General features: G+C 36.3%; 1 protein-coding gene across 2 annotated transcripts; it reads left to right on the top strand.

Annotated features, from left to right (window-relative positions):
- The first annotated feature begins 756 nt into the window (after positions 1 to 756).
- On the top strand, positions 757 to 9,996 carry LOC127983727 (cytosolic 5'-nucleotidase 1A). 2 transcript variants are annotated; one of them, XM_052585984.1, is made up of 6 exons: positions 760 to 992; positions 4,398 to 4,565; positions 5,337 to 5,466; positions 5,669 to 5,791; positions 5,970 to 6,154; positions 8,157 to 9,996. In XM_052585984.1, exons 1-6 carry the CDS (start codon positions 870 to 872, stop codon positions 8,517 to 8,519), a joined length of 1,092 nt encoding a protein of 363 aa, XP_052441944.1. In that variant the 5' UTR covers positions 760 to 869; the 3' UTR covers positions 8,520 to 9,996. The 2 variants fall into 2 exon arrangements, with proteins under 2 accessions (XP_052441945.1, XP_052441944.1); XM_052585985.1 differs by lacking the exon at positions 4,398 to 4,565 and having other exon boundaries at positions 757 to 992.
- The last annotated feature ends 8,464 nt before the right edge of the window (positions 9,997 to 18,460 follow it).

Below are 18,460 nucleotides of genomic sequence, written 5' to 3'. Positions count from 1 at the left end.
TACATGCCTGTGTTTTTATTTCTGTAATAAATATGGCTTTCAAGCCAACAGTTAATTTGGAGGATATTGATGGTTTATTGCAGGTATGTTGTTTACATGAGAAAATCTGTGTTACAAGTTAAACAAAAATTCCAATAAACAATCATATTTTGAATTTAATTAGTTTCTTTGTCTTGAGTTTACATTAATTATTTACATTTTACATTTACATATCCAAAAAGTTTCAGTCTTTTAATTGCGATTAATCGCGATTAATCGCGATTAATTTTAAAAAATTGTGCGATTAATTAGTTAATTTTTTTTAATCGATTGACAGCACTAATATATATATATATATATATATATATATATATATATATATATATATATATATATATATATATATATATATATATATATATATAGTAATTGTAAAAGTAGTTGTAAGTCTCTATTCTATTCTATTACACACACCTAAACATTTGGTCACAGAAAAAACGAAGCTTTAATAACAAGGACATTCAAATAAGTGACACGGTCTTGGAGATAAAACCCTCATGTTTACACTGAACAAAAATGACTAGCTGCAGATCTCAGACTGGTCTCTGTTGCGCCAAGTATAGGTCTCTGCAGGAAAGTAATGGGAGTTACCAGATCAGGGTGTTTAACACCATGATACTTTGAAAACACCCACGTGGTGATAAACGCCCACTTTTGCTGCTCTGTAGAGACCTAAGTCTCCTGTCGCGGGTGAAAGCACAAAAGTCCTGCGTCAAACGGAACGCCTCCTTCACATTTCCGCGATGTCTGACATCCAGCCCTGCCTCAGCATAGGAAGTCGAGCACGCGCACACTAACATTAACAGACCGTTTACAGTTAATAAGATACAATGAGCGAAATAAAACAAACAGAAGTGGCTACAACTGACAAAAAGGAAGCTTTAGCAGAGGAAAAGGACTGGGCAGCTGCTAAGGCGCACTTTGAAAACTTAAAATCAACAAAACCGAGACCAGTAAGTGTTCAGTGAAGTGTTCATACTGTAGGCTATGCGATTAGCTGCAGCCGATTTGACTGTTATGAGGCGCCGTGTAGGATTTAAATCAAACTTAGCTTATCAATACATACATAAAACACGTGCATATACACCTATAAATTACTCGCATATACATGCATACTACTGAATGTTCAAAAATACATATATAAAATACACGTGAACACTAATATGAAATCGATACCAATACATATAATGTTAGCAATGTATGCATACACACTTGTGAATAACTTGCGTATACATATAAACTTGACACGTGCATACACCTACAGACACTCACATATACATATTAACTTAATCCATGCATATACACCTATTAAACACTCGCACATACATATAAACTCGCTGCATACAAACACAACTGCACATACTCGCACATACATATAAACTTGATCAGTGCACATACACCTATTAAACACTCGCACATACATATAAACTCGCTGCATACAAACACAACTGCACATACTCGCACATACATATAAACTTGATCAGTGCATATACACCTATTAAACACTCGCACATACATATAAACTCGCTGCATACAAACACAACTGCACATACTCGCACATACATATAAACTTGATCAGTGCACATACACCTATTAAACACTCGCACATACATATAAACTCGCTGCATACAAACACAACTGCACATACTCGCACATACATATAAACTTGATCAGTGCATATACACCTATTAAACACTCGCACATACATATAAACTCGATGAGCGCATACACATCCATAAAACACTCGTGCATACAAAAACAATAACATTTACTAACGTATACAGTTCAGATGAGAAAAACATGTGTACATGTATATATGCGAGTGATTTCATATGTGGATGTGCGTGAATTTTCAGTATAAACGGAAGGCATTTCAGTGTAAACGGAAGGCGTTTCAGTTTAAAAGGAAGTCGTTTAAGCGTGTACGGAAGTAACCTGTCTAAATACCGCATTTGCAATCATGGACCAGGATTGTGCTACACCTGAAGCATTTTGCGGAATGTTCTTTTTTCGCCCACTATTATAAGATCAATTACCATCAGTTTGTGTTGCCTGCTCACCTGCAGTCTCTGTCTGCAGTCAGAAACACAATCTGAATCGCGCACTTTGTTTCGGCCTTCGAGCCCTGGTGGCATACAAAGCATCAATAACACGCAAACGATGCGATCATCCGCCGGCGAAGTTCACGGACCGTGATATCACACTTGTCAGTGGTGAAGTAACTGGCAGTTTCGATCTAGAAAAAGGTGAGAATTTCACTTCTATGCAATCTTCACGAAATAACTTCCAAACGCTATGCAAGTTAACGTTACACATACACAGAGGGAGAGAGAGAGAGAGACAGTTTTGCCTCTAGTTAAAAAAATATAAAATGTGTTCCCAACTAAGTCCCACTAGTGAACTTAGCCATTTTCAAAATTAAGTGTTTAAGCTATTTGCACAGAATCGGAATATCATAACTTCATAATATAGTGAGTATGTTTGCAAATATTTTGAACAAAACAAAATAAAAGCGATCCATGTGTCATATAGATCTATTGTGGCTGTGTTGTCACATGACAAGCATGACGCGTCGCCATGGAAACATTAAGGCGGTACATTCTAAAATAACGGTCGCCTAAAGAAACTCACGCTGGGGCTCAGCTAGAATATTTTAAACTCATGTGCGAAAGGGTTTTACTTCTAAAAATGGCTAAGCTCAAGAGGGACTGGGACTATTTCGTGAAGATTGCATAGAAGTGAAATTGTGAAATTCTCACCTTTTTCTAGATCGAAACTGCCAATTAACTTACTGCTGACGAGTGTGATATTATGGTCCTTGAACTCGCCGGTGTTATGAAATGTTCAGTGTCTGAGATATTTGGTGTCATTGAGAATAAAGGACTATATATAAAGACTCCTATGCAGTAACAACTATTTAACTTTTTTTTTCTCCTTAAAAAAGGTTTCACATGGAAGTGCATGAGAGCCTACAGTTCATGTGGAGAATGTTTGTTTGTAATTAATGTATATGTTACAAATCTGCAGAGTTTGATACTTGCACTTCTGCCTGTTATTTTGTTTCTAGTTTGCAGAAGCTCTTCTAATGGGGGAGACTCATTCTCAAGTTATATATGAGCCACTACTGCACACATACATGAGGACATGGGTAAACCCAACCTTCTCAGAATTAAGTTTTTTTATTATCTGATGCAGGGGATGGTGGATGTGTACTTTATCAGTGTAATAGTTAAACATCATATGCAAAAAAAAAAAAAAAAAACTTGTTTGATACAAATTTTGTATTATTAACCAGTTTTAAAGTTTTACTACATTCTGTTCCTGAAATCCACAATTTTGAAATCAAGATAATCAAAGGTAATCAAATCAAGCACGTCCTAATAAAACATGTTTCGTGAATAAAGGGTATTGTAAAAAAAAAAAAAAAAAAAAAGAGCATGGTCTGTGGACAATTCATCTCAAAGTGCACCACAATTCAGTATATGATTAAAGACAAAAACAAAGTGTATAAAGACATTTTACAACCTTTTTTTAACTATAGAGTACATTTTATCTACTAAATGTATCAGTTTTGGGAAAAAAAAAATTTGATCAAGAATCTTCCAGTTCATGTGTGTGTATATATACATATAACATTCCGATTTCGTTTTGTTATTAAAAACTTTTTTTTTTTTGAATGACTGAGCAAACGATTAGGAATGACACAGATCCCTGTCCATAATTGCAAATTTGGTTACTTCCGTTCACACTGAAATGCCTTCCGTTTATACTGAAAATTCACGCACATCCACATATGAAATCACTCGCATATATACATGTACACATGTTTTTCTCATCTGAACTGTATACGTTAGTAAATGTTATTGTTTTTGTATGCACGAGTGTTTTATGGATGTGTATGCGCTCATCGAGTTTATATGTATGTGCGAGTGTTTAATAGGTGTATATGCACTGATCAAGTTTATATGTATGTGCGAGTATGTGCAGTTGTGTTTGTATGCAGCGAGTTTATATGTATGTGCGAGTGTTTAATAGGTGTATATGCATGGATCAAGTTAATATGTATATGTGAGTGTCTGTAGGTGTATGCACGTGTCAAGTTTATATGTATACGCAAGTTATTCACAAGTGTGTATGCATACATTGCTAACATTATATGTATTGGTATCGATTTCATATTAGTGTTCACGTGTATTTTATATATGTATTTTTGAACATTCAGTAGTATGCATGTATATGCGAGTAATTTATAGGTGTATATGCACGTGTTTTATGTATGTATTGATAAGCTAAGTTTGATTTAAATCCTACACGGCGCCTCATAGACTGTCGTTGTTTTTGCACGTGTCTTTTAACAGCCCAAGCCGAAATATGCAGTTACTATCGCAGTTTCTTCCCGCACCTTGTTTGATATGGTGGCAGAAAGGAAGATATTTGAGGAAGAAGGACTGGAGAAGTATGTTCAACATCAGCAAGAGCACGAGAATGAGCCTCTGAAACAAGGACCCGCCTTTCCTTTCGTTAAAGTGAGAATAACATGATCCACACATTAGAATAGCATCGTCCACAAATGAACACCGTAGACTTAGTTTAAATGTATTTATTTGGTCATTTTTAAATAAATTTTTACTATAAACGTAAAATATATAATGAAATATTACTATTTAAACTCATGTTTAGCACAGATAAATTCATATTAAGCATTACAATTTTGCTAAAACAAAACAAAAAAAAATGTAAAACTTAAACTCTGAATTTCTTTATAATTTAGAAAACCTGCATTATGACTGCAACATGCAAACTAGGACACAAGAGATCACAATAAACAAACCAGACCATAATATGTGCCAGCTTTATTGGAACTGAGTTGTGATTATGCAAACACCATGACATATCATGGTACTCTGGAACCAACTGTTTCCCACAGAAATGATTCAGAATTCCCATCACTAGAAAACCGCAGTTATAAACAATGAAGCTGTCAATACTATAGACACACAAGTTATAATGGGAGCATTCTATATTTGCAATAGTATTATTCTGTAATACTGGAGGCTGCGTTTCAGGAACACATTTCTATGTCATACATAATTAAATTATCAGTTTTTATTATCTTTCCACCTTAACATAAAATAGTGGGAAAGGTCGCCCTAAACATGAAGGTCCAAGGTTTGTGGTGCCAATTGTTTTCAGTTATTGTAACTCTTCAAATACAGTTCACTATGCTGCTTGATGTTGCTAGACACTATTTGCTCACTTATGAAAACAAGAGTTTCTTCCTTATAATATTCACACAGGCACTGATGACTGTAAATGAACGGCTGAGGAATCTCTATCCAGACAGTGAAGAGCTGTTTGACATTGTTCTCATGACCAATAATCACGCCCAAGTTGGGGTGCGACTCATGAACAGCATAAATCACTATGGTAGGTGTGTGATTTTCACTGCATTCTGGTCGAGACGTTACATCATTATTCTGAGCAACCCCTTGAAGTTTACAACTGAAGTGGAAGGGAAAATTTATTGGCCAATTAAGCTGGCAGGCGTTTGTCTTTGTGAAATACACCCAACATTTACCATAGCACACTGTACATCAAGGAAGTTTTACAAGAGATTCTTCCTTTACAGATTTGACGATAGAGCGATTTTGCATGACTGGAGGTCAGAGCCCAATTGGCTACCTCGAGGCCTACATGACTAACCTATATCTCTCCAAAGACTCCAAGAAAGTCCAGGAGGCCATTGAGGAGGGTAAAGTATTTAACCCTATTTAACCTTGTAAATTCACGGCATGTTTAGATTGCATTGCATTTAGATTGCATTAGTCAAGGAGTCACAGTACATTTAGAGTAATGATATTACTCCTCATACTTAAATCTTTTGGCTTGGCAGTAAAGGGACTACTGTAATGATTAATTCATCATGACAGGAATAGCAGCAGCCATCATGTTTAAGCCTGATGTGGAGTCTCAGCTGTCTGAGACTCAGCTGCGCGTGGCTTTCGATGGGGATGCTGTGCTCTTCTCTGACGAGTCCGAGATCATAGTGAAACAGCACGGCCTGGACACATTCTTTGAGCATGAAAAACAACATGAGAATAAACCACTCGCACAGGTATGTCAGGTATTTCTACTAGATGTGGATCACGCTATAAAGCTCATTTCAAAAAATTTACCATCAATGCAGATGATGCAGCTTTTTCAGTTTTAATTTTTTTGGAGGCGTTTATGGGCATTCAGCTTGCAATTACAATCTTTCCACATGACTTTAATGCATCAATTCGATAGTAACCTATAAAGGTTAATGAATATTTGGAATTATGTAAAAATGAAAATAAAGTGAACCCAGTGTGTTTTGCTTTTCCTAAAGACAGTTAACCATTGAGCCTTTGACAAGTCAGTTACTTCTAGTCAAGTAGTGAAAATTAGCAGTCGTGCAAGCCCTTTATAGAAGATTGTTAATTGATTTTTGTTAATGGATTCAGGGACATGCTATTTATACAACACAACATGGTTCTCCATAGGGTCATTTTTAAGAAACTTGTGAGTCTAGATGCGTCGAAAAATGACTTGTAATACAACTACAGGCAGTGATTTGCAGGCAAAAGTACCTCCTGAAACTAATAGCATAAAGGCAAGTACAATAACTAAAGCAATAATAATAGAGAAAAGATTAAAAAAATCGTTCTAAGTTTAAAAGACTAAAACTATAACGTTATTGGCACAGAGGAAAAAATATAATTGTAATCACTTTGAGATCAAATTTTTCCAGTTGATATACAATAAAAACATTGACAGACAATCAGAATCCATCTTGGTTTGACAAGCTTTTAAAGTGGCAGGCAACAAAACAAAAGCATATTTTATAACTATTATAGTTACTTTTATAGTTATCGTTCTTTGCGTCAACAGACCTTAAATGTCTTATGATCTAAAACAAAACAGATTGAACTTTGGTAATAATAAAGCAAATATATAATTAGTGCAATATTCATTTCTCACTACAAATTAAATAAAAATGGAAAAAGCTGTTCAAAAACAAACACTTACAAACTGACCACCAACCGCAACTTTCCGATGACACATTAAAGGGGTCATATGATGCTTTTTTTAAAGATCATTATTATGCATTTGGTGAAATAAAATATGTTGACAGGCCTTAATGTTCAAAAAACACATTCATTTTCAAATACTGTACATTATTGTAGGTCGTCTATGCCATGCCTCTCTCAAACGCATTGTTTTCTACAAAGTCCCTCCTCCAGACAAGCGCAGTCTGCTCTGATTGGCCAACTGACCCAGTGCATTGTGATTGGCCGAACACCACAAGCACTCGTCGGAAATGTAACGTCCCTTTCCATAATCACAAGCTTTTTTAGCAGTGAACCTCCTCTCCTAGGTTCACGAAACGGTTGTCCATAAAATGCTTTGCTGTTGTGTTGTAAGTAATCTTAAAGATTCCTAAATCTATCTACTTTCTGAAGGCCAAATAAAGTGCTTTTGCTTTCACCTAGATACACACAGCATCTCCCTTACATGGCTGCTTCAACACTAACTGTGTTACTGAAACCAGGTCTTCTTTCTTTGCGTGGACATTTGGGTGGCATTACGCAATATTTCCACATAGTGACATAGACATGTGGGGGCGTGTTTGAACGAGCCGTTTTAGGGGGGCGTGGCAGAGTCTTAACTTTGATAAATAATATCTCGAGATTTGAGACTTTAGTCTTTGCAACTTTACAGATCTTCTTCATGCACCAAGAGTTGTAACACTCAGAAGAGAAAGGAAAACTTGAAAATCACACCATATGACCCCTTTAATTTTTGACCTCAGCTGTATAAATCAAATGCACAAGATAGTGGGAAATCATAAGAAAATATTCTACATTCAAAATCGACTGATTAAAGTATTTTAGTAGACAGGATGTGACACAATCACTGTATTTGGACAAGCCTTGTGAGATTCTTAACTCCACATGCTGTCTGTGGAGGCAGCATTTTTCAACTTTTAAATGCAGACTCTGTCTTAAAATGGGCAGCTGTGGTTGCTCCAGCATAAGCACTTGCTGATAATAGATCATCAGGCTGACACACTCCTCCCTCTTATTCATCTTCAGGGTCCCCTTAAGTGCTTTCTGGAGGCTCTAGGAAAGCTCCAGAAGAAATTCTATGCCAAAAATGAGCGACTGGACTGTCCTATCCGCACCTTTTTGGTGACGGCCAGAAGTGCAGCCAGCTCTGGGGTCCGTGTGCTTAAGACACTCAGAAGCTGGGGCCTGGAGATCGATGAGGCTTTGTTCCTTGCTGGGGCCCCTAAAGGGCCCCTGCTGCAGAAGATTCGCCCGCACATATTCTTTGACGACCAGATGTTCCACATTGAGGGGGCCAAGGAGATGGGCACTATTGCTGCCCATGTACCATATGGGATAGGACAGAAATATAACAAAGGGAAGCTGATTGATCCAAAGCAGCAGAAATAAGAGTAATGATGTTACAGATCAGCCACAAAGGGAGTTCATTGTATAACTTACATTGTTTAGATGAAGACATCTTTCTCTTACTTTATGATGCAAACATGTCATAGGAACTGCTGTGTAGAAGTATGTTTTCTGAACATAATTTTTCTCGCACAAAAACTTGGACATATCCAACATATCCACAGAAACTTATTGGACTTAACATAGGCTTACGGTTAAGTGATTTAATGTATTTTTTACTTTTATCATTCGTAATATACAGTAGATCTATCTATCCATCTATCCATCCATCCATCCATCCATCTATCACAATTTTATAAGTCTTTATATATAGATGCTGTATTTATATGGAATATTTTGAGGAGATTTGTTTTTATGGGGTTCATATAACAAGAAGATTTGCATATATATATATATATATATATATATATATATATATATATATATATATATATATATATATATATATATATATATATATATAGGTTTTCATAATTGATATTATCTGGCTGTTCTAAATGCACTTATTTTTGAGGTGGAAAGTATATCACTTCAGAATTCATTAAAGTGAGGCCTTCAGTATCATTATTAGAGTATTCTGTGCAATTCAGGACTATCATCGGCACATTATGCTGCTTTGTGGTTGCAAACATTTACTGTGGTGCTGTGTTCTCATCGATCTTCTCCAGGGTTAATTTGCTTTCCACACATTTTGCAAATGACAGTTACATAATGTGTTGATGTCTCTACTTGTATTAAAATGATCAGACACACTATTGATTGGTATTAAGGTTATGTTGCATGTAACTGAATTGCATAATCATTTTGTTGTTACATGATGTCAACTTAAGCTCTGCATGTAAATGCGCTGCCATTTGTATGTTTACAAATGTGATCAAGCAGTTTCACTAAATTACATTTTATGCTACATTGGTTTTGTTTTGGGTTGAGATAAAATTTAACTCAACTTTAAAAGTTTTTAGATGACAAAGAATTAGACGTTTCTGCTGCTTTTTCCATACAATGATATAGCATATGGGCGGCCAAAAAGAACTATAAATGTAGTCCATAAAACTTTTGACATTAAGAAGTTTACTGTTGCTCTTAATTTAAAAGAACTGAATTTAATCAACATAAATGCAAATGAATGGTATACTGTTGCTCCCTGATTAACCTCAGAGTTCTTCATTGTCCCTGTCCTGCACCAGCCTCTTGAGCACCCCGGGTTGGAGTAATATCAGGATTATGGACCTGGTTAGTGTGTGTTCCCTCCTCATGTGCCCATTTTTGGTTTTGTTCTCGTTCTGTCTAATTAGTCATTCTGTTCACTGGAGTTCCTCTCAATTATCTTATTATCCCATGTATTTAGTTCCAGTCTGTTGAGTCTGTGTTTTTTTTAAGTCTAAACAAGGAAGTGCTTCGTGTGTGTCCTTCCTGTGTTCCCTGTTTTGGATGATTAAAGACTATTATTTGAGAATTCTCCTGCATCTCCACGTTCCTTGCTTCTAGCTCCAACACTGTAGCAGAATTTTAACAATGTGCTGGTCTGGTTTTTAAAATATTAGACATTGAATTACAGACGATGACATCACCAGCCACTGTCCCATGGCAGTCAGCGTGCGTTGCATGCATCAGTCCAAAAGAAATGAAATAAAAAGCACTCATCCTTAATAAAAGCGTCTTACACAGCTCTAGGGGTTGAACAAAGGCCTCCTGTAGTGAATCGATGCATTTTTGTAAGAATATTTCAAATGTAACAATCACTTTAATGGAGCTTGTGCTCACTGTTGTACGTGGAAACCTTTCTGGACAGATGACGTAGGTTGCTCATATGCCGCTCAGAAGCGACTAATGCAAAAACGCAGGTGTAGAGATCAAAACAAAACAACAGTCACGAATTAGAAGTACAAAACAAGGATTTCGCTATAAACCAAGAGGAGACTGGTTTTCCTTTTGTAAAGCAAGGAAACTTTGCTGCTTTTGATCCAATAAACAAACGTTGGTTTTCACGAGACTCACCGACGCATGCACAATGCTGACCTCACAAGTCATCCTCCCGAAATTGCTTCTGTGTACAACTGTTGGCGCAAGCTACATTAAAGAGATTATTAAGTTTTGAATATGGATAGTTTTCTTACAAAAACACATCGATTCGCTAAAGGAGGCATTTGTTTACCCTCCGGAGCAGTGCGCTTTTTATATAACTTATTTTGGACTGAAGCAATGCAACACTCGCTAACTTCCTTGAGACAGCTTGAAAGATCAAAGACAATTTTTAATGATTCGTCTGAAAGAAGAAAGTCATGTACACCTAGGATGACTTGAGGGTGAGTAATTTATGGACTAATTTTAGTTTTTGGGTGAGCTAACCCTTTAAACTGGCAAACTTGCATAAGCAGGCACTACTGACTTGGCAATTAATCTATAAATATAACTTAATAGCATTGGTATTTTATATGGAATAATAAAGATATTGTATCCTGAGAGAGTTGTATCACTTTTACGAAATTCTGGCTTCTCTCCTGTAAACATTGTTATTATTTTTACAATTTATACAATAAAAAAAATTAAATAAAACAACAATATTTATAGGGTGTATTAATATAGTGTAGCAGGGTGAAAGAGGTGTTCGCGATCTGTGATTAGCGCGGGAGCGGTGTTTCCAGGGCGACGCTGATCTGCCCTCGGGATACTTGCCACAATAGTAATAGATTAATGCAGTAAAAATATATTAGAAATATTTAAAAAAAAAAGTATATGCCTTGTTCAACGTTTTGGTCTACTAAATATGAAAATGCTAACTGGAAAAAAATATGGTCAATAACAAATACGTTTTTTATTATTATTAATAAAAATAGAGAGGTATTCTATAAGAATGTACACAAAATTTACTCTTGAACGTTTCAATTAGAATTTTGAAAACTATGTGAATTTTGCAGCAATGTTAAAGAATCTGCCACTTTTTTAATGTATATATATATATATATATATATATATATATATATATATATATATATATATATATATATATATATTGTTTGGAACATCTATACAAATTGATCTGTATGATTTCGGTTTTTATTCGATTTTTTTTTACAATTTTGTCTTTTTTTTTTTTTTTTTTGTACTGATCAATGTTGATTCCAAAAGTGTGATGTGCTTTCTTACACATTTTTTAATTGCATTTTTTTTTTTACTAAATCTAAGCCAAGCTTTGAACATTTTATAAAAGAAATTAAACAATACGGTAGCCTACTACATTAGACAAAACGAAAGAAAGACCCTGAAGCTTTTTATTACTTTAAATCGTTGTAATTTTACCCCTGGCATGAATTGTTTCACCTTACATGGTTGTATGAATATTTATTTGTTTTTGTACTTGTTGCGAATTGTACAAATATTTGTATAATTTTTGTGTCTGTGCTTCAATTGTTGTTAAAATTATATTATACAAATTATGTTCTTTGTTTGTGCTTCATTTGGGCAGGTTTGTTAGATATAAATATTATTTAGTGATCATTCTGAGGTCACTCAGCCCCCCACATGCTCCAAATTTACCCCAAAGTCTTCTTTCTTCTCATGTGCTGGTTTGTACCAGTATTTTTTTATTTTTTTTAACAATACAGTTGAAGTAATAGGTAGGTAAAATTCAAATGGCAAACCAAATCACATGAAATAGCCACAGTCACTTAATTGCTAGTAGCCATATTCATTCACTTAGGCTAATTAATGTGATGATTGCAAATCATACATTGCCAAATGATTAAGCATTTCATGTAAAATTCATTTAAACTTTCATGTAATTGTAGCACTGGCCCCCAAGGTCTAATTTCCTGCAGATGTCTGCTCTAACTCTAGTCAAACACATCTGAGCAAGCTAATCAAGGCATTAAGGATTGCTAGAAAATTACTGGCAGGTGAAGTTTATCAAGATTGGAGCAAATGCTGCCTCCACATGCTATCAGAATTAACATAAAAACTATTTTATTTTCCTAGTTGTAAATTGAAGCATGAAAGCACTTTAAAGTCGTATTTCCAAATAGGGAACTCTGAGACAATTTTGATACCTGAGTTTCCTAGCTGGGTGGGCCATAAACTTTAAAGGTGCCATCTGTAATGTTTGGCAAAAAAAATCAAGCCATACCAGATGGGGGCAATATGACTCAAGAAAGTGAATTGGTGTACTCTAGAGTAACAAACGAGAAACGGCATAGTCTCTATGCTCCGCCCCTACTTTCACAACAACACTACAGCCATAGCCGAAGCCTAACTGTGCGTTCACACCGCCGGCGTCTAGAGCGTCAAAAATCGCTCTTGCCGTTCTGCTCACGACGCTGCAGAAAGATTTGTGAGCGCTCAGACGCTCTAACGTAGATCGAATGCTTATTTTGTATTTAAAGCGGCTGCAAAGCAAACAAGCTTGTTGATCTCGTGCAGACTAACCACAAGGAGTTATAAGTTAACCTCATTAAATATTGTTGTGGACGAAATATTAGGATCCTTTACTTAAAATTAACAATCTCAGACACCTTGGTCCACGTATCACTTTTAATTAATTTTTTATGTCCTTGTACGCAAACAGGGACACATCATAGATTAATACAAACGCTAAACAGCAATAATCAACCTGTCCTTTATTCTGCTTGAGAACTAATGTGCCAACTCTCAAGCATTCACCGTGAGACACACGCAATTGACTCTTTTCACACGCTTTCACGCCACACATAATTTTTTTCACGCACAGAAAAACCACAAAGCAAAGAGGACACGGAGACCAACAGACTAGACAGAGCAGGTTAGTTATGATATAATAAAATGGGTAACGTTAAGTTATAGCTAGCTAATTATCAAACGCAGCTACGGTTAGCCATCGCTAACATTAACACGTTTATCGAACAGCCTTCGATACATTTCTATGTTATAACTTCCCGAAAACAAATACACAAACATATAAAACAAACTTCTAGCGAAATACTAACAGCATCTAACTTACCAATCGAAAAGAAATGTTGCAAGTTCAGAGTCGAACCTCATTTCTTTCAGGTCCATCATTTGTCTCCAGCGATTAAAAGCAGTGCCGATCTTTACTCTGGTTCGGCTCCTTTTCTTATCGGATTTGATTTGTGATTCCGAGCGCGGTTGTTTCCCTGTAGCGGGTGGTGGTCTCTTGCCAAGGGCTTCAGTCATCCTTCCTCTCTCTTCCCTGAACTGAAATGAAGTACTGTGCTGTACTTTCCACATGATTGACATCAGGTTCAGGCACGCCCACAAGACGTGCGAGTTATTCGTGTATTGCAGGTTGGCTGGTGGTTATGTTGCCCGCACACCGCCTCCCATGGCCAAAACTGGTATTACGACACCTGTCGGGCTGGGGCTAGTAATGCTAATGCTAATTAAGGTTGATATCTCTGCAGCACTATAACTTGACATTTTTTTAATGACATCATCGCCCTTATTTCTTCTCATTCTTTTGATGCGTGTAGGTCATGTTATGGATATTTTTACCTCAATTTTTGCATATGGCACCTTTAAACATGGCTGAGTGACTCATATTTTTTTATTGGTTTTTGTTGTTGTTTCCCACTAAATCTGCATTGTCTTGTTGTTCAAGTCTCGTATAGCATGTGAAGCAAGCATACGCATAAACAAGTTGCACTTGATGGGAGCAAAAGTCACTGAATATTCACCACACAATTCACACAGATTGACAGCAACAACAACAATTCCCAGACAGCAAGCAGTTTCAGCCCAGATCTGGCCCACATTTGGTCCGCATGGATTTCATTCGGGCCAGATGTGGGCCAGTTCTGGGCCGAAACTGCTTGCTGTCTGGGAAAAAGGCGGCTGCGCACAAACAGTGAAAAGTGTGTTAGGACTACATCAGCACTTTTGGAACACCGCTTTGCTTGATTCGGAACTAATGTCCATTTTTAGAATGTTCTTGAACTTCTGTTTTGCTCTAGCTCTGTATTACATTTTTGTCAAAGAGTGATTAGCTGGTGAAATGGATGTACTCCTTGTAGAGTTACCAAAAGTTATCATGAGCACTGTAATGTTTGAAGCGGAAATCAAAACAAATGTCAGCAGACCGGGATTTTAAAGAAGCAGTTCATTCATAAATCTGCTGTGGAAACAGACAGGATATGGTAAAACAGAAGACGAGTGCCGTGCTCAAAAGTGTCTCTAACATTCTTCAGAACATCAATTTTTATGTTCTACTTAAGAAAGAAAGACAAGCAGGTAAGTAAATTCTGACAGGATTCTCATTGTCTGGGTCACTTTAAATAACTAACCTTTTAAATCAGCATTGCTTCAATAAAAATCCCTGTGCTAATCAGAAGAGGGCACTATGAGACTAAAGTATGTTTGTGCCATTAATCCAAAAGCCTTGATATCTCCATAGGCCACACGATTTTTCTTCCAAGAGTACATTTAATGAAAAACCCTTCGCATTTAGTGAAACGTTTCATATCACAGTTGAAAAGGAAATTCTAAACAGTGAATATAGCCGAAACTGAAGCAGAAGGGGCCAGTGTCCCTTCCCAGCCCCTTAAAGCATTTGTCCGTTCTCTTTCTGTTGGGCAACAGACTGCCTCTCTTTATGAGCTCTGCCTGTCCTCCAGTTTCCATGGATACTTCAGCACTGACTCCAGGAGAAGTGAGTGGGCTCAGGATGTTTGAGACATAATTAATGACAATGGATTACAGTCAGTGAGCGCCCTGAGCTCCCGCAAAAGAAGCTTAACCTCACATACACCGTAATTAGTGTTCATGAAAGAGGACTAAACATAAAACATACAGACTCAGAGTTCTGGCTGAATCGCACTGTCCTTTCAGTCAGAGGTGATATTTCTGCGGCTGAGGTGACGTGTGTATGTGCCAGTTTGCACGTTCTGGGTATTGGGAGAAGTGTGGCTGCGACACGCGTGGGTGTAATAGCATTAGAAAGTCATGCTTGAGCGCTTGGATATTTCAGAGTGTAACTGAGACTCTATGTGATACATGAATTTTAGTTAGGTGTTACTTGTGATGTTGATACGGCGGATGGTGTTCAAAACGGTCACGCTTTGTGATCATAAATCATCTTTGGTTTTGCATCAGTTGTATATGATAGTGTTTGGATAAAAAGACTTAAAATGACTTAAGTGATCCAGTTCCCAAACCGGTTTGAATGTGAACGCTAAGTGGATTACACAAAAATTAGTTTCACTTTAGTTCTTCTGTAAATGTTGTGGTGCTATATTGTACTATTTACTTTTATATAGCATAAATATTTTGGACATTTTGAAGATCAGGTCTTTTAATGTTTTAAGATGTTAAATGTATTTTGATTTTGCAAGGATGGGGACATTCTAGAAGCTTCTGGAACATTCTAGAATATTCTGTAGTATTCTAGTGTTTTTCAGGAACATTCCGGAACATCGTGGGACTAGTCATAAAAGGCAAAAATCATCCAGTGTACACTTCTGAAGATTAAGATATTTAGTAACAGTTTATGCCAAACTATTCTAAGCTCAATAATAATCATAATTTTGTATTACTTAATTTATAATTTTATTATGCATGCTATTTTATAATCTTTATGCATGAGTAAAAACAGCTTGTTAAGTTGTCAAAAATGGTTTGTGTGTGAGCACTGTTCATGATACACTAAAAGTCATGTCAAACATCATAAATAAACATTAAAAATAAAAGCAAAACACTTTTATAAAAAGTTGTTTCATGGTGTTATAAGTGCTTCAACAAAAGATGACAAGGAATTATCTTAAAACCAATTTGAAATACTATTTCGGTGAGCCCTTGCATGTTGATTATGTTTACACTGTAAGCCAAACCCACAGATCCAGCACATTTGTGTTTTTCCCTCACACTTTCTGTAATGTAATATAATGAAATGCATTCAGGTCAGACCAACCCTCGTTTCGCCTGTGGGACTCCCAGAGCACAATGGTTTCCAGGTCAACAGGAACAAGAACCAGCAGTCAGTAAAACACCATGACAGCACGACTTTTACAGTGAAGCTTTTAAAAAGATTCATAAAAGCATGATTGACAGCTCGCGTTTCCAGCACTCGCTGGGTTCTTCTGAATTATGTTTAGATCTGTCCCAGTACGACACATTGACTATGCTGCTTCTTGGCATCTACAAAACATCATGCCTTGTCCAATAAGGTCACTGCTCCCCTATGATCAAAAGCACCAAGCCCCACCTCTCTGGGAAACCTTGTCGCCTGTCTGTCATGTTCCCACGTTTTCTATTTAATTTGCTTGTGTAACACATTTCTATGTAAAGGCAATGCTGAAAGGTATAGAGCTCCTGCGGGGGGCAATGATTTACTGTTTTAATTCCCACAACATTAGCTATAATAAATCAGCCTGCGGTGTTTTCAAAAGCAGCCATCTTACGATCGAGTCTTTGGATGATAAAAGAAGGATTAAAGGGAGCACTGAACATATAAGCAGGAACGTTTTCTACAGATCACACAATATGAGGCAAGATAAGCAGTGTGTTAGCAGAATAATCTTCTGGGACTCAGAAAAAAAAATTCAATTTAGGGCTTTGTCATTATAAAGTTTGAAGCATAAGAGAAAATATATATATATATATATATATATATATATATATATATATATATATATATATTTTGGACCTTTGTTTAATGCAAGATAATGAAATATTTTATTTCAGTAAAAAGAATCAAGTGTGCATTTTTGTAATTCTTTAATGTCTTCTAGTTATGTATTCAATAAAGTGTTCAGTCAGAATTCCATCTGTGTTATTCAGCATAGAAATGGCAGCTTCAATTACATGAAACAAATCTTTTAATTTTGCTCATGATTCGTATTACAATTATTTGTATTGTATTAATAATTGTTGTATTATTATTATTATTATTTAATATTGTTGTTTTATAAAAATGATTTATAACACTCTGAGAAATGTACACTCTACATATATATATATATATATGTATATATATATATATATATATATATATATATATATATATATATATATATATATATATATATATATATATATATATATATTATTATTATTATTATTATTTTATTTTTATTTTTTTGAAAAAAACACAAGCCTGAAAAAGTTTAGGTTGGTAAAATGTATTACCTATAATACAAATATAATTTATTTGAATATTACGATCTGAACCTAAATATTTGGGTGCCAGAAAGACGAGATCTCTCAAGACTAAAGGTAAAAGTCTAAAGGGTAGCACCGATTGTCAGATGAGGAAAATATACAGACGGTCAATGCTTAGCTTTGAGTAAATAAAAGTGAGGTTTTCTGGTTACTGCAGTGCACCACAGAGAGCAAGTCGTACATCTTCACAGGGGAGGTTTATTTACTCATGTTTAGCAATTGAGAAGTAAATCCCAGTCCAGGACCCCACACCTGCCTGTTTCAGCGGGTCTCCTATAGGCTACCGGGGATTCCTGATGGTGAACGATTGGACTGTCTATTGGAGAAAACAGAGAGCATGTTTTTTGCCGAGCCATCACCAATTATCCCCACTTGTGCTGATGTAACGGGAATCAATTTCACAGCCACTGGCTCTCAGGGGTCCCAGCACCTCATCGTCTTCCTGTCAGAAGATGTGCGGCTAAATTTGCCTCTGGCACCATTGGAAAATAGAGAGATTATTAAAGACATTCATCTTAGGAGAATCTAAAACTCTCCACTTATTATGAAGTACAGTTCAAATAATAGAGATCTGCAGCCCTTGTGGAATAAAAGTCCCCTTTGTCCGGGCTCTTCCCACATTTGGCAGCGAAAAGGAGCCCGGAAGGAGTTGTTTGCCTGAATGTGTGCAGAAGGCTGGGCTTGTAGCACAGCACCAGTGGGAACTCATGAAAATGCCCTCAAGCCAACACTATATATAGCAACGTCCACAGCAGTAAGTAGCACCATGGACTTGGGTT

The sequence above is a fragment of the Carassius gibelio genome, chromosome B20, assembly GCF_023724105.1.
Source record: "Carassius gibelio isolate Cgi1373 ecotype wild population from Czech Republic chromosome B20, carGib1.2-hapl.c, whole genome shotgun sequence".
Lineage (NCBI taxonomy): Eukaryota > Metazoa > Chordata > Actinopteri > Cypriniformes > Cyprinidae > Carassius > Carassius gibelio.
Note: the sequence above shows the minus strand (reverse complement) of the source record. Positions and strands in the feature narration are given on the sequence as shown.